At 41.5% G+C, this 25,391-nt stretch overlaps 1 protein-coding gene across 2 annotated transcripts in view; it reads right to left on the bottom strand.

The window, feature by feature from the left end:
* MTG1 (mitochondrial ribosome associated GTPase 1) overlaps positions 1-25,391 on the bottom strand; it is a 399,555-nt gene that overhangs the window by 174,543 nt on the left and 199,621 nt on the right. For both annotated transcript variants that reach the window (XM_044056794.1, XM_044056795.1), the window contains exon 6: positions 15,367-15,457. In XM_044056794.1, the coding sequence (XP_043912729.1) occupies positions 15,367-15,457 (91 nt within the window). The remainder of the gene's footprint in view (positions 1-15,366; positions 15,458-25,391) is intronic.

Genomic DNA, 25,391 nt, shown 5'->3' on the forward strand with positions numbered 1-25,391 from the left:
ATAGAAATAATAACTAGGTTTCAAATGTAAAGTGTTTTATTGCTCTGTGACTTCCTAGCAGCTGCACATCTGAGAGATAAGTATTCTTGACGCAGAGATGTTGGTTTCTGTTAGCCTGGGAACTGAAGGTAGGTGACAAAGGGTGATGTCATCCAGCTGACCCAGCAGTAATGTTTTGATATTAATTTGAGAACTTTCTCAGAGACTGGGCATTTTGTATTTGTCTTTGAACCTGGAAACATCCTCTCATCAGTACTTGCATTGCTAACAGTAAGTAAGTAACTACGGAAAAGTGATTTCTTTTAGATATAGATAGGACTATAGTGAAGATTAGTTTATAAGTTTTCTATATTTGAGACTATCATGCAATGTTGTTTTAAAATATTTCCTGTGATTCTGAACTCTGTAGTCATTGTGCTGAGTTACTGAGTATTGTCCTGTTCTTTTATTATTTATTATTAAATATATTTAAACCTTTTAATTGTGGCTAGTTTGTTTAGAGATATTTAAGCTCTCAGAGTACTTGCTCTTAGGTTACTTGCATATGTATTTGGTGACACTGTATAAGCCACTCAAATAGCCTTGAAAGTCTTGGTCATGCCTACCATTTGGATAATAGTAACAGTAGCTGATAAAGAGCTGGTTGGTGGCAGTGATAACTACCTTTTAATCTGGACAAAAGGGGGCATAGCTAGTAAACCTGTGCCAGCCTTCCCCAGAAGTGTCTGTGTGTTTGTATACAAATCAAATCTCAGTGTGTGTGTGTGTGTGTGTGTGTGTGTGTGTGTGTGTGTGTGTGTGTGTGTGTGTGTGTGTGTGTGTGTGTGTGAGCTACTTGGCAGTGACACAAAGCACTGGTTGGACAGAGAGGGTGCTGGAAGTTTTGGCTTAACTGCTCGGCTGAGATCTTAACCCTATAGCTGTGCCAGTGGGGAGTGTTACTGGGGATCTGGAGAAAGAGGGAGAAACCAGCCCCAGACTGACTGTGATCTCTGTGCTATCTTAAGGGAAATTGTGCTTTACTGTGTGCGTACTCGTCATCCTCCCAATGTGTACGTCCCTCACTGGTGTTAGTGGTGAGGATTGAGGTTCCTTGATTATTGGGCCAGTGCAAGGGCATCACACTAGGACTGAGCAAGAATACAGCCAGATTATGGGTAAGAAGTCTATCAGAATGGTTTTAAAAGACTGCAGGGAGAGTACTGATCCAGTGGATACAAGTAAGGAGTTCCAAGCCTTGGCAACAAGGCATTAGTACAGATCAGGCCCAACATACTTGATAGGTTTATGGACATAGAGTTGTTTTTGGTCATCAAATCGTAATGACCAAGCAGGAACATAGCTGTGTAGGATGGTATTTAGTACTGGACAAGCAGATGGATGCTGGATAATTTTATAGGTGGTAAGAAGCTGTATATATGTTAGTTGAAGGGGTAGTTCTAACTAATTTAGTTTTTTTAGTGCTGCACAGTGGTTGGTTCTGAAATTGCTACAGATTTAGCCATTTTATTATTGCACTGTTCAAGTGATGCCTAGAGGTTGTAAGGATGGGAGCACCATAAAGTAGTGAGGGGAGGAAGCAAGAGTGACAAGTGTAGATTTTAGTTGTATTGGTGAGAAAGTTTTTGGCTCTGTAAAGCATCCCTAGTTTTTGGTGAGAATTTTTATGCAATTTTGTATACGCAGGTTGAATTTAAGATAATCATCCTCCATCATCCCTAATAATTTGCTATGAGAAATTACTTCAATTGTTCTGTTATTAAGAGACAGGATTTTTAAATTTTGATTTTATTTTCATGAAAGAGGAATTTGGGGAAAGTATTTGACTTTTTTTGGTGGGGGTTCAGCACAAGTTGTGAGTTAAAAAGTAATTTTTTGGAGGTGTGCTGGATTGTCTGATGTGCACATGAGTGTGGCTTCATCTGCATATTGTGTTAGGGAGGCCTGTTGTGTGGATGTGTGGAAGGTGTTGTAGCTTTTGAACCACAGAAGGGCGGGCTGAGATAGACCTAGTGAGAATGTCTGAAGTAGAAGTTTTCTGTGACAAACTGTGTTGAAGGCTTTAGACAGGTCTAGAAATGAAGACTGACTAGTTTGCCTTCATCTCTAGCTTTAATGACAGTATCTATAAAGGTGAAAAGTGCAGTGTTGATATTATGGGAGGGAAGGAAGCCATGTTGTGTGGGGGATAGGAGATCTTCCTGCAGGAGATAGTTTACTTAAATGTATTCGAAAACATCTGCTAGTCAGGATAGACAAATAATGTGCAAATCTTCAGACTCTAGCACAAAGGCAAGTTCAAGAAACAACACAGCCAGGATGACAAGGACTGAATGTCCCGTACTTAGTTCTTGGTTGGGGCAGGCTTAGGGTGTCTTCAGCATCAAATGACTACAGTACACTGATGCTGATTCTGTGGGACTCAGCATGGATAGTAAACGTTACCCAGGTACATTTATACAAGTGCAATTACTGCATGTCAGGTGCCCCAGACACAGCTATAGAGGAACACACAAGTGGTCAGACTCAGTTGGATCAGTAGATAATGCCGTATACAGCCCTTTCATCGTCATGTCCTCTTATTCCAAATGGTAATGGAGAAATGTAAAAGTTTACTGAAAACACAAACAAAAAAATAATCTTAAAATTAAGCTTAAATATCCTAGATGTGAACTGGACAGTTCCAGAGTCTAAGATAAGAGGAAGAGAGAAGTAATGGCTACTACAGGGAATCTGAATGTGTTAAAAAGTAAAATAACTTACAAACAGAAGAAAAATGTAACGTGCTAGGAACTTCTGATGGAACATAATACAGAAAGGTCACAGAGTCATTAGCAAATGTATTCATATTAGTGTTTAGTTTGAGATATTATGGAAGCACCATGGGAAAAAATTCTGCACTGCAGATATAGGACTATAGGGAACAGATGATATGTGTGTTTGCATCATGTAGTTCTGAAATACCTACAAAATTGAGAAAATCTGGCACTGATGAAGGAACTGTGAAACTAAAGTACTAAGCAGGCAACACAAACATTCTTTTGGAAAAGAGAAAATAATTAAAAAAGAATTATCAAATTCAGTTTACAGATGAAGTTAAAACAAACATAAAAAAGATGGCAAACAGTAGAAGGAAGAATGAAAACAAAACTTCTGATTTGAGATTTAAAAATGAGTAAAGTTTATAACTAAAAAGGCAAAAAGTAACTAAGAAAACTACAGCTGAAGAATGCTAACAGTAGATTAAAACAATTACTTATGTAACTGACTTCTACATCTTTAAATATGAGAGAAAACAGTAAGCAGGAAAGCGCTGCAATTTTCAAAGTAAAAAGGAGAGGAAAATCAAAGAAATGAGAAAGTATCAAACTGCTTTGTGACTATTTTGCAGTCGTTCGTACAGAACAGCAGCAGGAAACAAGTCAGTTCATGGTAAACAGGCAAGACGGATTATGATTTGCTAAAGGGAAGAGTTCTTTGAGACTAAGGAACGGTTTAATGAGCTCCAGTACACCCAGATCTTATTCGATGCAAACCTTCTATGGAAATAAGTCCTTCACTGGCAAGATTACTCACTGACTCTTTAAGAATATAGAGTATTAATAGAGGACAGGAGGATAACATTGTAGCAGTAAGGAAAGACAGTCTAAGGGACTGGATGAAGATCTAGCAAGTCTGATACTGTATTAGGCAAAGCGGTGAAGTAAGCCTACTTGCAAATAGAATACATCAACCCAAAACAGTCATTAATGAATGATGAACAGCATAAATTAACTGAATTCAAGTCCTGCCAGACTACTAAAAGTACAGTTTTGTACCTACCACAAATGTAGATGTTCGAGTGCTAATACAGCTGCAGTCATAAGAGATGGGTTATCCTGCCGTCAGGCGGGTCCTCGGTCGGCTGAATTCCAAAGTCTAGGTCCGGCGTCGGATGTCGTCTCTTCTTCCCTGACGTCAGTGCGGCAGGGGTATAAAAGAACCAACCAACGCCATTTTCTTCAGTTTTTCTTGCCCCAGATGTCAGGTGCCCCCAGAAGGAAGGCAAAACATAAATTTATGTAATAATGCAATGCAATATAATCAAAAAACAGTAGTTGCAAGCAAATACACCATAAAAGAATACCCCAATCAGGTTGTATGAGGAGGTGTTAGCCATTAGGCCTGTCCCAAGAGGGGAAGGAGGGAGGGAAACCTGGACTGCAGCTGTATTAGCACTCGAACATCTACATTGGTAGGTGCAAAACTGTACTATGTTCATCGTGCATACAGCTGCAGTCATAACAGATGGGTAGAATCCCAAAGCTAAAAAAGGGGTGGTTGGCACTAAGTGGAACTAGGAGGAGCAAGGATGCCCTGCAAGACTGCAGTGGCAAAACCTGCTCTAGATTTGGAGTATAATGGTAGGTGATAGTGCTTGGAGAAGGTATGTACAGAACTCCAAGTGGCTGCTTCCAAAATATCTTTAGTAGGAACCCCCCTGAGGAAAGCTGCAGAGGTAGCTGTGGCCCTTGTGGAGTGAGATCTGATGCCTGCAGGTACAGTTTTACCATGAAAAGAGTAACAAAAATGTATGCAGTGGGCTATCCATTTTGAAATTGTCTGTTTGGAAATAGACTTCCCTTGAGTTCCTGTAGCATAGGACACAAAGAGTTGCTCTGATTTTCTGAAAGGCTTTGTTCTGTCCAAATAATAACGCAGCTGTCTGTAAATGTACAAGGAATGTAGTAGTCTCTCCCCTTTGTTTTGAGGATTAGGGTAGAAGGTAGGTAAGTGGATAGCCTGATTCAAGGCTACCCTGGATACTACCTTTGGTATAAAGGAAGGGTTGGTTCGTAAGGAAACTCTGTCCTGATGGAAAATGATGAAAGGCTGCACAGCCATGAGGGCTTGTAGTTCCGAAACCCTGCGTGCTGAGGTGATAGTCAGAAGGAAGGCTGTTTTCCATGACAAATATTGCAGTTCTGTTGAAGCAGCTGGCTCAAATGGAGGCAGGGTCAGTTTTTCTAGAATGAAATTGAGGTCCCAAGCAGGTACTGGTTGCTTCCTTGGGGGTTTTATATTCTTAGCCCCTCTGAGGAACTGTCTTAAGAGAGGGTGAGAGAATAAAGGAGGATCAGTGTTGTACTGAGCAGAAATGGCTGAGGCATGGATTTTGATGGAGGAGAATGAAAGTCCACTGCTTAGCATCTCAGCTAGGTACTGTAATATCTGAGGCAAATTCAGTATGCCAGGATTCTGACCCTTTTTCTGATTCCAGGCACAAAACCGTTTCCATTTTGCGGAGTAGGCTTTTCTAGTAGAAGGCCTTCTGGCCTCCAAAATGACATCCTGCACCTCCTTGGAGAGTAGGGTCTGTTGTGAATTTAAGGAATCCTCCATGCAGCTAGATTGACTGTTTTCAGCTGACTGTGAAGAGTTTTGAAGTTGTGCTGAGTCAACAGAAGAGGCATTAGAGGCAGGATCCATGGTGGGGAATGCGTCAGGCTCCTCTGGAGTGGGTACCAGTGTTGTCTTGGCCAGTCTGGAGCAATAAGAATCATCTTTGGTCTGTCTGCTCTGGCTTTTAATAGACCTTTGGGCAGCAGAGGAAGAGGTGGAAAGGCATAAACTGTCATTGTTGTCCAACTGAAAGAGAGTGCGTCCACTTTCCAGGCCTGTGGATGATAGGTCCTTGAGCAGAATTTTGTCAATTGGTAATTTCTGTGGGTAGCAAAGAGATCTATGTCTGGCCTTCCCCATGCTTGAATTATCTTTGTAAAAACTTGAGGATGCAACTTCCATTCGTGTGGATCTGTCATATTTCTGCTTAGGTTGTCTGCCAGCGTGTTTTCCTTGTCTGGCAGGAATTGTGCTTGAAGTTGGATTTGTAATTCCACAGCCATGTTCCAAAGAGACATGGCTAGCCTGCACAGGGGATATGAATGGGTTCCTCCCTGTTTGTTTATGTACCACATCACTGTGGTGTTGTCTGTCCTTATCAATAGCTGGCCTGGATGCAGTAGGTCTTTGAAAGCCATAATAGCATTATTACTGCTAGCATTTCCTTTTGATTGATGTGTAGGTGCTTTTCTTTTTGGGACCATTTGCCCTGAATGCACTGATCTGTCATGTGCGCCCCCCAGGAGTAGTCCGAGGCGTCTGTTGTGATGATTTGATTTGCTTGAGGCAAGCAGAATGGGAGACCTATGTTTCTTTGGCATGCTTGAGCCCACCACAGAAATTCCTTTTGGAGGCATGGAATCAGTGGTATAATTGTTTCCAAACTGTGGCTGTGTTGAGACCATAAGTTTTTTAGGTACCATTGAAGTTTCCTCATATGCAGCTTTGCACATGGGATTAGCAGGATGCAAGATGCCATGAATCCCAAAGCCTGCAGGATTTTCCTTGCAGTCAGCCTGGTGAAGGTTGCCAGTTTTCTGAAGTATTGAGTTAGTTGCCCTTGCTTCTCTGGCGTGAGGTAAGCCATCTGGGTGTTTGTATTCAAGCTGGCACCGAGGAAAATTATTGTTTGAGAGGGTATTAGTCTTGATTTCTTTTTGCTGACTGTGTATCCCAGAGAGTTCAACAACTTTATTACAAACACCAGGTGTTTCAGAAGTATGTGTTTGCTGTACGCTTGGATCAGGCAGTCATCCAAATATGGGTATATTTGTATCCCTTGAAGTTTGCAGAAGGCAATTACTGATGCCAGGCATTTCGTGAACACTCTGGGCGCAGTAGATAAGCCAAAGGGCAATGCAGAGAATTGATAATGGGTTGAACCTGCAAGAAATCTGAGGTATCTTCTGCAATCTTGTCTGATAGGGACATGCAGGTATGCCTCCTTGAGGTCCAATGTTACCAGCCAAGACTCCTTGCCCAGCATGGGAAGAAGCTGCTGTAATGTGAGCATCTTGAATTTTGGTACGAGTAAATATGTGTTTAGGATGGATAGGTCCAAAATAGGTCTCAAATCTTTGTCCTTCCTTGGTACCAGGAATAGTCTGGAATAAAAACCTTGACCCTGTTCTTGTGCAGGTACCTCTTGAATAGCTTTCATGTCCATGAGAGCTGAAATATGTTTTTGTGCCTCTGCCCTTTGATTTTGTGGCAGGTTTGGCATGCCTCTCATTTTTGGAAGGGTGTGAAAGTGGAATCTGTAGCCTCTGTCTATAATGTCCAGGATCCATTTGTCTTTTGTGACAATATGCCAATTTTTCGAAAATAATGCCAGTTTTCCACCTAAAGGTGCTGCCATTAGAGCTTTGCTTGGCATGCAAAGGGGAACGTCATTGGTTCTGCTTTCTGAATGGCTGTGATCTATCCTCACCACCTCTTGGTGTAGGTGCTTGCCATTGTCTGCCTCTAAATGATCCTTGAGATTGCCTTCTACCCTCGGCCTGTATCTACCTCTTTGAGGTCTGTCCGTGGCTGGAAAGGACCAATTTTTTGAAGGCCAATTTCTACTGAAACGTGGAGGTTGTACCTGTAGGAAATCTTTCACTGTTTGCATTGATTTTGCCTTTTCCTCCATTTTCTTTAATACCTCCTCAGCTTTAACACCAAACAATACATCTTTTTGAAGAGGTGCATCTAGTAATTTAGCTTTGACATGATCTGGTAAGGTTTGCTCTTTGAGCCAAGCATGTATACGTATGACTGATCCTGTAACAGCAGCTCTACATGAGGCCTCTAAAACATCAAAACAACATTGCAAGGTATGTTTACCCACTTGTTCTGCACTATGCAACAAATCCTGCAACTCCTTCAAGTCTGGTTGTTCAGGTTGTGACATTTTGCTTTTCAACTGAGATAACAAAAACTGTTGATACTTTAACATATGGAACTGACAGTTTAATGCCCTCATGGTTAAAGTGGCCGAGGTGTATACCTTTTTCCCCCACCTTTCTAAAGCTCTGGAATCTCTCTCTGAAGGTAATGGATTTTTGGCAGTGGAGGCCTTAATTCCCTTGGGACCCTGTGAAATAGTTTCTGGGTCAGCCGCATGGCTTTTGTATAGGAATTGGTGTGAATCAGGAACCCGGTAATACCTGTCAGGCTTGACTAGAGCTGGAGGTAAAGAATCTGGGTTAAGGCTGGCCTCTGATTACACATCATCTAGTATGTCTAAGACAGGAGGGATAGCCAGAGGCCTGTGCTGAGGGAGCAAGAGGAAATCCCTGAGCCTTTGCTTGGAGTCTGAGTAATCTTGGCCTTCCCAGTGGAAGTGTTCCCTCAAGGTATGCAAGGTTTCCCCAAAAGAATAGTCCTCGGGGGGGGGGGGGGGGATGGACTCCTCTGCATCAGAATCTTCAAAAGGGGAGCATGAATGTTCCTAGTCTTCAGAATGTTCTGAAGTAATGGAGGCCTGGTCCGAGGAAGGGTATTCTTCCTCCACTCTGGGCCTTTTGTCCGAGGGGGGTTGAGAACCCCTGATAAGAGTAATCAAATCCTCAGCCATTTTGAGCATCTGTTTTTTAGGCATGGGGCCTTGAGAGGGGCCCTGTGGAGCTTGTCTTTTAGTATGCATGGCTGCTTTAGATTTAGTGAAAGCCTTAATGGAAAAAGAAGAAGAAGGCCTGAAGACACCTTGAGAGGTGGCAGGCCTGTCTAAACTCTGAGTTTCCCCACCAAGAGTGGCGTCGGTATCTGTAATCGGGGTGTGGGCCGAGGAGCCTGCAACCTCGGACACAGAAGACACCGCTAAGGAAGTGTCATTGGTAGTCAGGGGCTGCGTAGGCACCTCGCTGAGAACCGGAGCACCTGTAGTCGGCTTTAGCGTGGTGTGTAGAAGTCGCGGACCTCGTATGTCGGTCCTTATCTTTGCGTCTTTTACTCAAAACTGGAGTCGGAGTATCCGACAACATAATGTAATTAAACTTTTTGCCAAAATAGTGTTGGGCGAACTCCGCCCGACACTTAATAGTGCGTTTGTTGAAAGTAGCACAAAAACGACAGGCTGAGACGTCATGGTCTGGGCCTAAGCAAGGAATGCAGAGGGAATGGAAATCCTTATGCGGTATTCGCTTCCCACATGAAATGCAATTATTAACTTTGTCTGACATCGGTCTGAGGCAAGAAAAGTTTCCCCAACGGGGTACTTAGCTTTCAAGAAGACTTCGGTTGAAAAATATTCGTAATCTCAGGAGCTGGCCGACCGGCACTTGCGAACTGCTTCTGCTTCGGGCACCGCGTGGCAAGAAAGACTGAAGAAAATGGCATCGGCTGGTTCTTTTATACCCCTGCCGCACTGACGTCAGGGAAGAAGCGACGACATCCGACGCTGGACCTAGACTTTGGAATTCGGCCAACCGAGGACCCGCCTGACGGCAGGATAACCCATCTGTTATGACTGCAGCTGTATGCACGATGAACATCAACAGTTTTACAACTTGGTATATGGGCCCGGGAATAACTAAACAGTGGGCACACTGAGTGATGCACGGTACATATTTAAAAAATATGTCAGTAGTATAATTTAACAAAAAAACTAAGTTAGCAGTACAATATGATAGCTGCTCATTTATTTGACAGGTGCTGCTGAATGGTTCAGGAGGCAACAAGCAGCAAAAGAGGGTGTAGTTAACAGCAGCAGTATAATTCCTTGCATAGTACTTCCTCAAACCCTGTAAGCTAACACAGTTGAGATGCTGTATGTGCACTGAAGTACGCTTACAGAACACTGCATCACTTAATATTGTTTTAATTTATACACATACACGTCAATTCCCTTTAGATTTAGCTGCACAATGCTGTTGCTGGCTGTATAACTTTTATGCCAGTCTATTATGAGTCATTTCTAATCTCATTTGTTACTTCCATTTAAAGGAGGAGCTATTGCCCCCCCTTAACCCCCCACTTCATCTTTAAAACACACTAGGGTGCATGGGATTAATAGGAGTGCCAGCCTTTCAACCCTCCCCCCAACCACAAACCTCTGGAGGAGCTTTCTGGCCAAATGCAGCTCGTCTTCAGGTTAGTTCTCAGTGGCTGCAATGAGACAGATGGGTCATCTGAGGCAGATTCCAGAGACTAAGATGATGTGCATACAACACCACATGACTCTCAGTCACAATCAGTTAATGTGTCAAAACAATAACGGTCTTTCTCTTTTCTTCCCCTTGGAAGGAAATATCAGACAGAAAGAGTTTATTGCACTTTTCATGTGCATCTTTTGGGAAGACAAAATAGAAGAGGGCAACGAACCATAGCAGTGAGGAAGCCACTGTCATTTTCAGTCTTTATCCTCTTCCTGAACTGTAACTGCTACAGTGGCAGGTATACATAATTCTGTCACACACTGGACACTGCCTATATTTGTCCCAGTGCCTCCAGCAAAGCTCAGCATGACATGGTGTGGTAAAATATGGAAGGGGCAACAGTTTTTTTTTTTTTTTTTTTTGAGTTTCAGGCCCACTAAAGGAAGGCCAGACAATGAAAGAATGAAAGCTTCAAACCAGCATTTGTGCCCCAAATCCCTAATGATGTCCTTAACCAGTGGGCAGACAAAAGCTATCAGTAATGGCCCAAGGATAAGTGACCATTCCACATTAGCAACTTCCTCTTCCATTGGCAGATCAAGAATAAAGACCAGTGGTGGTTAAGCTTTTGGTATGGCTGCTACAGTCTTCTGAAAAGTTGACATGGCATGTAATGGTGGGGTACCTGATGCCAGGTCTGGAATTGGTGTAGACTTCAAACAAAGGTGGCAAACACAGAAAAGAAGCTGCACCTGGTCAATCTGTAACCACCCTAAGATTCAATGGTGGGTCATCCATATTAAATGAAAGCATGAGAGAAGCCAAGTTTGAAGCAGCAACATTATTGCAGCTTGTGATGAGAACACTAGGAGAGTTTCTACATTTTCATGAAATATTTTTGTTTCATGATCTTTAGAATGCTTACCTTTGGAGCATGTCTTTTTGACCTGTGGTATTTTTCCTTCTCCTTTGTTTAGATGTGTGCATTTCCCTACACACTGCTGCCTTTCAGTGAATCTCCAGATGCAGGTTTACACCTGCCTACGGAAGAAGACAGCTGGTGAGTAGTATCTCCTTAAATGCATTTTTCAAAGTTGCAGCTTGAGAACAGCATAGTGCAATCTATATCCTCTTCAAAGAATGCGTAGTTTGAATGAGTTGACCATCAAGCTGTATGCCTATGCAGAAATGGCACACAGAATGCATGCTTTTTAATGACATATGTCATCTGCATTTATTCATATTACCAATGTACTTATGGAAGGAATTGACAACAAAAAAAATGAAATGAAAATGGTGCAAAATAAATGGACTATGAGGCAAATGGGCAACTCTTAAACCTTGCTTCCGACCCACTTAGCAGCTGCCCACTTATTTGTGAGGAAAAAAAAAAACAGTAAATCTCTTCAGCATTTAAGAAACAGTCAAATCAAGAACTGTTTACTTTTGTAATGTAAGATTTATAACTATGCTGAATGTTAACAAAGGTCTGTTCTACACAGAGAGTTTGTACAAAAACTAAACCTTTTTCTGACAATAACTCCATTCTTGTTAACTGTACGGATGGTAAACAGCTGCATCAGAAGGTATACTTATTTTATTTCTTTAAACATATATTCTCAGACATCAATATTCATTCATGTTATTTGTTCTCTTCATTTATTCTGGTTAGTGTTTACATTCAACCTCAAGCCTGTGTGAGGGTGGCACTACAAAAACTGTCTGAACAGATAATGTGCTTGGAGCAGAATTATCCAAACTCCATTCTGATTATTCTGTGGGATTTTAATAAGGCAAATCACAGCTATGAACTTCCTAAATTTACACAGCATATGAAGTGTCCAACCAGAAATGGGAACACACTGGATCATTGTTATAAAGTGTTATAACATGCTTATCATGCTGTTCGCCATGCAGCTTTGGGCTTTTCTGACCACTGTCTGATTCATTTGCTTCCTATATATAAGAGCAAATTAAAATCTGTTAAACTTGTGATCAATACAACGAGAAGGTGGACTATTGAGGCAAAGCTGAAGCTGCAAGCCTGCTTTGATTGCACAGATTGGAGTGTCTTTGAAGATTCTGCTGCTAACCTGCATGAACTGGCAGACACAGTAACATCTTTTCAGCTTCTGTGAAGATAAGTGTGTCTCCACTAAGACCTGGTTAAAATTTAACAGCAGCAAACCCTGGTTTACTGCTAAATTTAAGCAACTTCGTCAAGCCAAGGAAGATGCCTATAGAAGTGGGGATAGAACACTTTTTAGACAGGCAAGGAACACATTGACAAAAGAAATTAAAGTGGTTAAAAACAGCTATTCTGAAAAGCTGAAAAAACAATTTATAGCCAATAATCCTCCATCAGTGTGGAGGGGTCTGCAAAACATTACAAACTACAGGAAACCAACCCCCCTACACTGCAGCTAATTACCAGCTGGCTGATGACTTGAATGTTTTTTACTGCAGGTTTGACAAGCCTGAGGCATGCACTGACGGGGTTACTACTCATCAGCTGACGCTCTCTTCCACACATTCTCACATTCAGCCTGCATTAATTATCTCTGAGAAGGATATGCATCGTTTTTTTAAAAGAGAGCAAATTAAGAAACCAGCTGGTCCAGATGAGGTTACACCTCCTATTTAAAAACCTTTGTTGATCAATTGGCTCCTGTTTTTACTTGGATTTTTAATAAATCATTAGAGTTGTGTGAAGTTCCCTTATGTTTCAAACAAGCCACAATCATTCCAGTGCCTAAAAAATCCACTATAACAAGACTGAATGGCTGCAGGTCTGTTGCTTTGACATCGTTAGTCATGAAGACTTTTGACAGGCTAGTTTTAGCTCACTTGAAGGACATTACAGCTCCCTCATTGGACCCTCTTCAGTTTGCTCATCGAGAGAATCGGTCAGTGGATTAATACGGGCCTGCACTATATCTTGCAACATCTTTGCCAACCCAGGGACATATGCAAGGATTCTGTTTGTGGACTTCAGCTCTGCATTTAATACAATAATTCCGGAACTTCTTCACTTGAAACTCTCTCAGCTTTCTGTTCCTGTTTCCACCTCTCAATTTTCTAACCAACAGGAAACAGCAGGTGAAACTGGGGAAATTTACATCTAGCTAGTGCACGATCAATACAGGTGCCTCCCCAGGGATGTGTGTTCTCCCCACTGCTATTCTCCCTCTACACTAATAACTGCAGCTCTAAGGACCTCTCTGTCAAACTTATTAAACATGTAGATGATACAACTATCATCGGGCTCATTAGGAATGATGATGAGTCTGCATACAGATGGGAGGCTGAGCAGCTGGCCCTTTGGTGTAGTCAGAATAATCTGGGCCTGAACACTACTGTGGATCTGACCGTGGACTTTAGGAGTGGTACTACAACATTATCTCCCCTCTTTATATTTAATACTGCTGTGTCAGTTGTGGAATCCTTCAAGTTTTTGGGATCCACAATCTCCTGGGACTCGAAGTGGGAGACCAATGTAGGGTCCATCATAAAAAAGGCACAACAGTGAATAAACTTTCTGCGACAGCTGAGGAAGTTCAACCTCCCACAGGAGCTGTTAATTCAGTTCTATACAGCAGTCATTGCGTCTGTTCTCAGCTCATCCATAACAGTGTGGTTTGGATCTATGTCTAATCATGATGAAAATAGGTTACATCGAATAGTCAAAGTCTGCCAAAAATATCACTGGTGCTAGTTTGCCCTCCTTACAGGACCTGTACTACTCCAGAGTCATGAAAAGGGCAGGGAAAATCATCACTGATGCTTCACGTCCAGGCCATCATCTTTTTGAACTATTACCATCAAAGTCAAGTCAAAGTAAAAAAAAATGTTATTGGCATTCAGAACTACACAGCAGTGCAGCTGAACAAAATTACAATGCTTCATTCTCAATGCAGGAGACAACTGCACATACAGACAGAGAAAAATGAATAAAATATCACAGCAGAATTTTAATATGTAGCAATTTGTAAGTCAAGTAGGACAACAGTGACCCACACTCATCCCAGACAAGAAAGACAAGGAACAATATGAAGGTAATATTGTCAAAGTAAGATTGAAACAATAGCAGCATATCTCTATGAATAGACTGAATTATTGCACAGTTTGTATATTGCACTTTACAGTCCTTCAGTGTGTAGGTACCTGAGCCAGGCGTTATAGATTAATACGCACCAAAACTAGCAGATAGAACAGTTTTCTACATGCAATCAAGTTCATAAATGGTTAACTCAGCTTATTAGATTGGAGTATTCTTTTTCCCAAGCCTCCAAAGATTCTGCAGTATTGTTTACATATTGTTAATACTTGTTTCTTTCAAAGTTTATTTCAGAATTTCTTGCACTGAGTTGCACTTTGCACCTTGTATGTGTATATATATGTATACTTCCTTTTTTTTGTCTTGTTCTTAATAGTTGCATGTATGTCGTCTGTCTTGTTCTTAATAGTTGTATGTATGTTGCTTATGTAACTCATACTTAGAGAGTCACTGAAACCAGAGTCAAATTCCTTGTATGCATGAATACTTGGCAATAAATCTGATTCTGATTTATTGGGGATGCATCTTGCAGCAAACTCATATCATGAGATCATGAGACTGCATCCTTTACCCTGATCAGAGTCGTCTTCAAAAGAGTTCCTCAGTATCTTCATGGTACTTACATCAGCCTATAAAAATGATGACTTCTGCATGTGTTTGCCAGTTCTTTTACAACACAGAATAAATAGGTTTAAACATGGTGAGGCAGAAATGTGTCAGTTCCTTGTAAACTGTCGATACGCACCTGGTCAGATGTTTAACACTTCTTATAAGCCAATTCAGGTTATCAAAGATTCATATTATTTTCTTTTCTTTGTCACAATAAATAAAGCCACAAAAATAGTTACTACAAGAAAGCACAAGATCAGAGTAAAGTGAATACAAACCAATACAACCAATACAACAGTATGCAGATTAAAACAAATCTGAAATGCTATCCAGCTTCACCAAACAGCAAAAAATAGAGAATATAAATATTAACAAGACCTGTGCTACTAAAATGCTTAATTATTGTGTAGGTTGTGATCAACAGGTTTTTCAGGACTAGAAAGCTTCTAAACCTAAGCTAAGATGTTTTGTTCTGCAGAGTTATTTATAACTAAGCGTTAGTTTTAGGACACTTGAAAGAGGGTATTAAGCACATGATGATAATCAAAAGTCCTTCCTCTGTACAGCTTGTAATTCCAGCTGTAATAATACCTGTGACTAGTCATAACAGCAATCTGTATGATAACAAAAGTAATAGAGTCCTGCAAGATTTAACAATACTATGCAAGTCATGAAGGCAACTGTTGAACTCTATAAAAAGCTTGGAATGTTGGAGCAAAATATATGGTTTAAAAATACCTTTCTTCAGGTGCAATCTCCGCATGGCATTAATAAGAGATGACTTGCCAACATTTGGAACTCCTATTACCATAATGCAGTATTCAAGATTCTGTAAAGAAAATAACCAACATATTTCTATTCAAGCATTTTGCAAGGTCCTCTCAGGGTGGACTGAATATATTTTGTACTACAACAAATGCTCCACCAATTATCTACCAATACAAATTATAACTTTTAAACTTTACCACTGTTAAAAGCAGCTTACTCTTATCTAGCCACGTGCTCTTTACTCTGAAGATATGATAGTCTGAAAGCACTCTGCAGCTCCACATCTGCGCCCATCATTTGATTAGAGTATATACTAAATCATCAATCCGCATTACACTGAGATGCAATATATTGCTAAAAATCTACTGAATACCTCTCCATTGAACTAGCATAAAAATACATCCAAGTGGTTTATGTGGTAACCATTTGAAATGTCAGGGCCCGCTTTAGCGAGTCCTTTAATATGGATAGTGAAGAGATGTGGAAAGGGGCTTGCATACTAAGTCCATGATTGCCATTTCTCAGAATATTCCACTTCCTCCAAGGTATGGTGATCTCGGAGTTCGTATATATAACTTGTCCTTTTGACCTGGGTCATGGACTGAAATAGGTTCACAAAGGATCATTTCACTTAACTGGATAACAAATAAAATAAAAAAACCTAAAACAATAATGACTATATTATGTAATGTGCTATCCTTTTCTAAAAGAAATGTTTATTCCATTTAGGAGTGCATAACAGACTTCAGAAAATGGGAGGACGAAGGAGGGTGAAAAAGAGATACAGGGCACATTAGGGGCCTCAGTCTGGCGTAATTCTTGTGGGGTTTTCAACTAAACTGGTTGTTATTGTTTGTACTGGAGAAGACACACTATATTATTTAGTTCAGGGGAGCCTTCCAACCCCCTACAAATGAAACATCCTTGCATTTAAACAAAAAGTTGCATGACCATGTTCTTAATCAGTAAACATTAAACCAAATAACTTAAGCCTCTGTAAATTATGATGAGCACCAGGCCTTGAACATATCATCACGTCTCCCCAAATTTAAAAAAAAAAGTAAACTTGATTTTATAACAATAAAACTGGTACTGTTACAAATATAACTACACCGACCAAGCCCAATAAGAAACCATCACTTTAATTATACCATGAAAATATCTGCATTCTCTTGTACTGTGCACAAATTCATACAATATAAATTTAGTAAATAGTGCAACTAATTTGATTCACTCTTAATGGTCTAAAAAACTTCTGAAAAAAAATCAAGTATTTTAAATGGTTCAAAAGTTGGCAACCATTTAAGTGCCCAATTTATTCTTAGGTCGTTACAGTACATGACAAAATGAGTTTGTTCATATTCAGATTGCACTGTGAGTCCTTTGAAATGGCACTGTTCAAGTTTATGTCCAAAGATGCTGCACACACATCAGTAATTAACAGCTGAGGTTTTCACTAGGTCACAGTAACATCAGCAATAAGCAAATCAGATTGCATTTGCTGGGCTGCAAATTCACCACACAGCAACCACTTCCTGAAAGTTTCAAAAACAATTGAAAAAAAAGTATGCATGTGTTTTTAGGTCTTGAAAGTACCATAACAACAAATTACATATTCTGAAAAATCATGACTGTTTAAACAAGAAATAAAAATACTCAAGAATATCTCATTAAAGGTGTTCAGATTATCACATACTGTTTGCTACATGGGTTCAGTTTAAGTTTAAGGAAACTAAAAGATTAGATTCCCCATGCTTGACATCACTGATTTCAATAGTCAGCAGCCTAGCTGAATTTTGTATGCAGTGTTATTTTTCTAGCTCTACCAAACAACAGCCTGACTGATGGGGTACTTACCTTTGAAATAACCATTTTGTATGTAGTCAAACTGCATCTAGGTTTAATTATATTAATTATGTTAACTTTGTGACTACAGCATTGTTATGTTCATCTAATAATGAGATTTATACACTAACATGCTCCAGCAACAAATTTTATATTAAAGAGTATAAAGAATCGCAAGGCAAACATGTCGGAAGATGTGTGCCTTGCAAAATACCACCCTTAAGATGTACCCCCACTTCCAGAAGGGCAAAACTTGCCAGGCCGGGAATGAACTTGTGGATACCCATTCAATCTTCTAGGTTAGTCTTGAGGGAAGCAAGGGTACCATGATTTGTTTCAGAACTGCATGATATCAATTGAATGCATAAGTGTAGCTAAGTAACTTTTATCTGCACTTTTTAAAGTAATTTGTTTGTGTTGCATTGAGCAATATCTAGCTAGAAGTTGACTGTTTTTTCAGTAGTGCATGTGGAATTATCAGTTAAGGCTTGTTAAAAACCTGCATGGCCAGTGATAGGTGGAGGTAGTAGTTTCCTTCATTGTTATTCAGTTTCTGTCTTATACAAGTGGTACAGTGAATTATCTTCTGTTTAAACTGTGAGCTTTGGCCAGTTAAGACCTGCATGATATCATTTGAACGCATAAGTGTAGCTAAGTAACTTTTAGCTGCACTTTTTAAAGTAATTTGTTTGTGTTGCATTGAGCAATATCTAGCTAGAAGTTTACTATTTTTTCAGTAGGTCCCCACCCACCCTCCCTGTTTCTGTCTTGGTGTTAATCTTGGTGGCTTTGAAACTGCCCGCCCCTCTTGTAAATTTGCACTTGGATACTCCTCCTGGACCAATCTCATTTGCTCACTCAAAAAAAAAAAAAAAATGTATCTGCTTTTACTGTATTTGTGTTTCTTCCTACTTTATTTTGCTTTTGCGTCATCTTAAAAGTACTCAATTCTATTTATTACTGCTTGGTGTAACTCACTCTAAGCCTTTTAGTTTAAGCACTTGGGCTTCAGACCAGTTGTTTTACATTAGGAAGGTTTGTGCTCTGCACTGTAGTGGCAGGACAGGTAGCTTACATCCTTCTAAGTTGGGAACTGCTGATTGAGGGCTAAGTGTTTGTTATTCTAAAAGTGTATTAATTCTGGTTTAAGCACTTGGGCTTCAGGCCAGTTATTTTACATTAAGAGGGTTTGTGGTCTGCACTCTTGTGGGAGGACAGGCTGGACTCTGCCATTCTGAGCTGGGAATTTCTGGTTAAAGGTTTATAGTGCCTGCATATTTGTACTGCTTCTTACTAAATTGGTACACCTTGTTTGCTGTAGCATAGACTAGATCCAGGCCTGCTGAATCTAGTTTTGTTTGTATAACTTGAGCACTAATCCAGGCATTCTTTAAAGTATTCAATTGTATTTATTACTGCTTGGTAGTAACTTGATTAAAGTGTAGCTATCATTCAAAGTCTTTTGGATTAAGCACTTGGGCTCAGACCAGTTGTTTTACATTAGGAAGGTTTGTGGCCTGCACTGTGGTGGCAGGACAGGTAGCTTACATCCTTCTAAGTTGGGAACTGCTGATTGAGGGCTCAGTGTTTGTTATTCTAAAAGTGTATTAATTCTGGTTTAAGCACTTGGGCTTCAGGCCAGTTATTTTACATTAAGAGGGTTTGTGGTCTGCACTCTTGTGGGAGGACAGGCTGGACTCTGCCATTCTGAGCTGGGAATTTCTGGTTAAAGGTTTATAGTGCCTAAATATCTGTACTGCTTCTTACTAAATTGGTACACCTTGTTTGCTGTAGCATAGACTAGATCCAGGCCTGCTGAATCTAGTTTTGTTTGCATAACCTGAGCACTAATCCGGGCATTCTTTAAAGTATTCAATTGTATTTATTACTGATTGGTAGTAACTTGATTAAAGTGTAGCTATCATTCAAAGTCTTTTGGATTAAGCACTTGGGCTCAGACCAGTTATTTTACATTAGGAAGGATTGTGGCCTGCACTGTGGTGGCAGGACAGGTAGCTTACATCCTTCTAAGTTGGGAACTGCCGATTGAGGACTCAGTGTCTGTTATTCTAAAAGTGTATTAGTTCTGGTTTAAGCACTTGGGCTTCAGGCCAGTTATTTCACATTAAGAAGGTTCGTGGTCTGCACTCTTGTGGGAGGAGAGGCTGGACTCTGCCCTTCTGAGCTGGGAATTTCTGGTTAAAGGCTTATAGTGCCTGCATATTTGAACTGTTTCTTACTGGAATTGGTACACCTTGTTTGCTGTAGCATAGACTAGATCCAGGCTTGCTGAATCTAGCTTTGTTTGTATGCTTGTTATTTCCCGGAAACGTTAATTCCACCTAAAACGCGGCTTTTCAGCGCTTCTGTGGATCCCTAGTGACATCTGCATTGCTTACTGTACTTATTTCCTTGTTTCACTTGAAAGAAAGTTACTGTTTGTCATTTTTGCATTTAAGTTACCTGTAACACATTGCATTTAAGTTACCTGGCACTTGCTCACTAAAGCAATTATATAAGTCAGCACTAAAAAATTAAAAGCACTACAACCTCACAAACTCCCCTTGAGTACCTTGTTTCCCATTGGCCCTTTTGTTTTCAATTATAAAGGAATTCCCAATACTATTCTAGCATGTCCAAAGGTCAGTTGTCAATCTCCTCTCCGGTCCAGCTGGTGAATCTGGGAATCTTGAGGCAATGTTACAACTGTCTCATTTACACAGACAACCCTCTCCTCCTCCCAACAAATTCCAACACATGTGAGAGATGCAACCATATAGCCAAACTGGAGGCTAAGCTCTCTCAACTCAGTACTGGCAAAACCTGTCAGGAGGAGAAGGAAACCACACTCACTACATTTCCAGTCTCACATAGACCTACCACGACAGCAAACCAAACACATAAACACACAAAAACATACTCGGAGGCTCTAAATAAAAATCTGCCTAAGCAGCAGAGACCTCCAAAGCAGACACCCAAGCAACCGCTACCCCAAAACAAAACATGTGCAACACATAGCTCACAAAGCCAGTGTGCCGAACAGTCACAGTCCTTAAGGCTAAACAACACACCTGATACACTTGTAATAGGTGACTCTATCGTCAGGCACACTGACGTCCCGCTCACCAGGCTAAACAAAGAGAAGGTCACAGTGAGCTGCCTGTTGGGCGCTAGGATCCGCCACATAACACAAGCACTCAGGTCACTCAAAGGCAAGTACAAATATGACTCAGTCATTGTCCATGCTGGTGTGAATGACCTGAGACGTACCTCCCTGGACTACATGAAACGAGACATAGAGGAGCTCTCTGAGCATGTGGCCCAGGCCGGTATGACCCTGACCTTGAGTAGCATCTTACCCTCACCAAGAATGATGCCACAATACGAAGACAAGATGATCAATTTCAACAATTGGCTTAAGTATTGGTGTCATTCAAAGGGGATCCAATGCTTGTCAGCCTGGAATGACATGCTCGACAGGCCACGATGCTTCGCTAGGGACGGCTTGCACCTGTCACTCCTGGGCTTTCGGATATTGGCAAAGGCTCTTGCTACCCCCATAGTGCCTTTTTTAGGCAAGGCTCAAAAGACAAACCCACCTCCATAGGTATCACAAGGGATAAGAAACTAAGAGTAATGCTACTCAACGCCAGAAGTCTAAACCTCAAGATGCATGCACTCGAAACTCTCCTTAGCATGGAGAACATCGATATCTGTGCAGTAACAGAAACCTGGTTCAAGGCTCCCGAGAGCACCCCAGCACTACCAGGTTATACCTCATACCATGCTTTTCGGCCCCAAAACTTGGACTGAACCAGAAAAGGAGGGGGAGTATCAATATTCGTCAAAGATACCCACACCTCCAGGTTGGTGGCACAGCACAAAGCATCAGAAACTATCCATGTGCAACTAACAGTGGGTAAAACTGCCTTCCAGTTTATAGCCTGCTACAGACCACCCTCCCAAACCCAGGAACCCCACTTGGCCTTCCTGAGAACACTGGAAAATATGAAGGTCTCTCCAAACACCATTATATTGGGCGACTTCAACTACCCAAACATAGACTGGGAGCATTACTCTAGCTCCAACACCCTAGCTCAAAGGTTCCTAGAATTTATAAACTCAAATGCTATGGAACAACTTGTTACCACTAACACAAGAGGGGAAAACATACTGGACCTGATCATCACCAACATGGGGACTCTATGCTCCAGACCAGAAGTGTATCCCTCACTGGTAAGATCAGACCATAAACTAATCTCACTGGATATTCACATCCCGACCCCACCCCCTGCCCAGAAAACCACAGTTAAAAACTTCTCTAAAGCAAATTTCACACTCCTCAAAACCGAGGTGGAATCCTTCAAAGCCCCCGGGCCTGTGGAAAATACGGCCCAGACCACAGAATCCTTTACAAACGCATTCTATGAACACCTTCAGGAATGCATGGATCATGCAATCCCAAATAAAACCAAGACCCAATCCTCCAAAGGCAGACGTCCTGTCTGGTGGACCCCAGCCATAAACAAACTATACAATAGAAGGAGGAAGCTACTACATGATAGAGCAAAATCCCAAAAAGAGAAGGCATCTCTGATCAGTGTTAGCAAAAAACTATGGGCACTCATAAAATCGTCTAAGGCCAGCTTCGAGAGAAAAACTGCACAGGACACTAAGGTTAATCACAAGGCTTTCTTTAGTTATGTTAGGAACCTGGGTGGGAATTCCCAGATATGCTCAGAATTAGTCCAAAATGACAAAAAATACACCGAACCCACAGACATTTTCAACATCCTAGCTGACAGGTTCAGCGCAAACTTCCCCCCCCCCCTCCCCACCAAAAGGGCAAATATCTATCCCATCAGAGTGCTGCCCCCCTGACATCTCAGATGCTCAGGGAAGAGCCGCCCTCTCCAAAGCAAATAACACAGCATCAATGGGACCAGACGGTGTCCCGGGCTGCGTCTTACATGAACTCCAAGAAGAACTAAACCCAAACATAAAACTACTGTTCAATCTCAGCCTTACCACAGGATATGTACCCAAAGAGTGGTGTACAGCAACAGTGGTCCCTCTCCACAAAGGTGGTGCCTCAACGGATCCTGGAAACTATCGCCCCATAAGCCTGACTAGCTTGGTCTGCAAAGCTATGGAAAGGATCATCATGGATCTCATAAAAAAAGATATTGGGGACCTACAGCCACTGGATCCTACCCAGTTCGGCTTCGTTAAGGGCAGATCCTGCCTCTTAAACCTGGTTGATTTCTTTGAAACAGTCACCAAGGCCATTGACGAGGGGAAGGTGGTCCACACAGCCTACCTGGACCTCGCAAAAGCCTTCAATACAATACCCCACTCGGGCATTATAGATAAGCTCACCAGCTTAAATATAAACCCCTATGTCACTAGATGGGTTGCAAACTGGCTCAAGGACAGAACCCACATGGTTAGAATTGCTGGAGCCATGTCAGACTCCAAACCAGTTACAAGTGGCATCCCACAAGGCTCAGTCCTGGGACCTCTCCTGTTCGGTATATATTTCTCGGAGGTACAGGCCAACACGAAAGGACTGTGACTGACCAAGTTTGCAGATGACTGCAAACTGGTCGCTATAATCGACTCTCCAGCCGACACAAGCATCCTCCAAAGGGGCCTCATAGAAACAGACAACTGGTGCCAGAGCCATGGCCTCAAGCTAAACGCCAAAAAGTGTATAGTCATCCCCTTTGGCAAAAACAAAGTGCCGACAAATTACCACATAGGTGGTAATCCATTAAGTACAGAAGAAGTAATTAGGAACCAGGGGACCCAAGTTGATAGCAATCTCTCATTTGACAACCACGTGGCCAAAGTGGTTAGAAAAACATTTTATATAGCCCACCTAATCATGAAGGGATTCACATCTAGATCAGGGGAGGTCATTGTGCCTCTTTACTCATCCCTCATCAGGCCCATAATTGAGTACAATGCCCCTTTTGGGATGTACCTTACCAGACACCTGCAGCAACTGGAAAGACCCCAAAAGTACCTCACCAAGAGGATCAAAGGGCTCAAACAGATGCCATATGCTGCCCGGTTAAAGAAACTCCAGCTCTACTCAGTGGCATGCCGCCTGCTCAGAGGCGATCTGTGCCTGACGATAAAGCCATGTCCAACCCGAATTAATGGACATGCTGCACCTCAGAATATCCAAATCCCATCGAGCTACGCTCGAGAGACTTGAACCTCAGCACTGAAATAAATAGGACATGCTGGAGGGACAGATTCATAACCCAGAGGCTCCCTTCACTCTGGAATAAAATCCCAGTCCAGGTTAGGCAGAGTCCCTCATTGACTCTCTTCAAGAGGAATCTTGATGAGTGGATGGGGGATTGTAGGTTTACCCCGGGTATCACTTCTGTGTCACTGTTAGACAGAGGCACAGTATACTAACCTCGAAAAAGGGCATAGCAAAATTAATTTAAAATGGGTGGCGAAAGCCAAACACACTCTGGCTAGGCTTATAAATGCCCTAGGGCAGACAGCCTAGTATGAACCTATGAACTTATGAACTGAGGCATCCATTGGGTAATGACTCTATCCCTCCAATGCATTTTAGTTACAAGTTGAAGGAGTTTTAAAATCCTTGGTTCAGGTGTTTCCATAGACATTCATTCTGAACTATATATGAGGTCCATAAGGGTGGGGTTTTTGATGGCATGAATGCCAAGCATTGAGCTCCACACAGGTGTCTATAAGAGACGGAGCTCAGGTACAGAGCTTCTAGTCTGTCTTGGTAGCTAAAGGTTTTCAGTTAATACCCTTTTTCATCAAGAACCTTTTGGGGTCTTTCCAGCTGCATGATATGTCTTGCTAGGTACGGTACATGACAAAAGAGTCTCTATACTCAATAACTGGTCAAAATAGAGTACAGTACAGAGGGACAGTAACATCCTTTGACCTCAATGAGATACCGCTGGAAATCAGTTTTGCTAGATAGAATGACTTCCTAATTACTGTTGCACTGTGGTGGCCAGAGGTGAAGGAACCTGTCAACCCAGGTGCAGAGAAATCCTGATGAATGTATCCGTACAGAATAAGTGCTGCCTAAACTTGAAGTTGGATATCAGAGGAGTTTCCCAAATGTGACAATGCTGCACTTTTTTATACTTGAGTCTTTTCTCTGTACTCTGTTGATCCATAAAGACTACTTCTTGCTGAATCACTTCTATATCAGTGGGGAACTGATGGAAACACCCAGCTCGCAGTCAGAGAATTTGGTTAGCCACAGATCAGGCTTAGTGGTGTGGAGGTTAGAAAAGTAAATCCTAAAAATAAGGGCACCAGTAAAGAGTCTGTGGTACTCAACTTGTTCCTTTCTTACATTTTGAAGTGGCACCTGCCACCTTAATCCTGTGAATTCTACCCTTCAGCCAGTTTGCAATCCATCTCAATATACAAGGGTTTACCTGTAATTCTTTTAGCTTGTTCATGATTCTAGCCTGAAGTAGTGTCAAAGGCCTTGGCCAGATTCAGATATGCTGTATGGAATGAGTAGCCACTATCTACTGCCTCTGTAACTTTCTCAAAAAAGTATACCAAGTTGAGTAGACATAATCTGCCCTTCACAAACCAAACTGTGCAAGTACACTTATATGAGACTTTTCACATCATAGTTTAAGAAATCAGATACAATATGTTCCACTGCCTAACAAATTACATTGGTTAAGTTGATAGACTTATAATTCCTGGGATCTGTGGATCCCTTTGTGCAAAGACACTACTACAGCTAGAAAAAGGTGCAGGCCATCTCTAGTGAATTAGGTTGGCCTATCTTCCATCTCCTTCCAACTTGATACATACTGGACCCCCACTAATCATCTTGCATTTGTACTTGGGTATCGTTCTAAATGAAAGTAGGATTTCCACTTGCCTGCATCCAACACATACATGATGAAATCCAGCATCTCTCTCCACCTGCCCCTCAAGGTTGCTTGTCACAAGTCATTCATTCCAATGGACAACCATTAAGAAATATTCGTATTTACCCGGCATGATGGACTAAACAGCTCTTGTGGCATCATGGATTCTGACACTGCAGAAATTACTACTACCCTGTCGTTATCCAACCTTGTGAGCATACTGCTTGTGTGCCTGATAGTCCTAATAAC

The sequence above is a fragment of the Protopterus annectens genome, chromosome 14.part0 (genome assembly GCF_019279795.1).
Source record: "Protopterus annectens isolate FY-2018-M chromosome 14.part0, PAN1.0, whole genome shotgun sequence".
Taxonomy (NCBI): Eukaryota; Metazoa; Chordata; order Ceratodontiformes; family Protopteridae; genus Protopterus; species Protopterus annectens.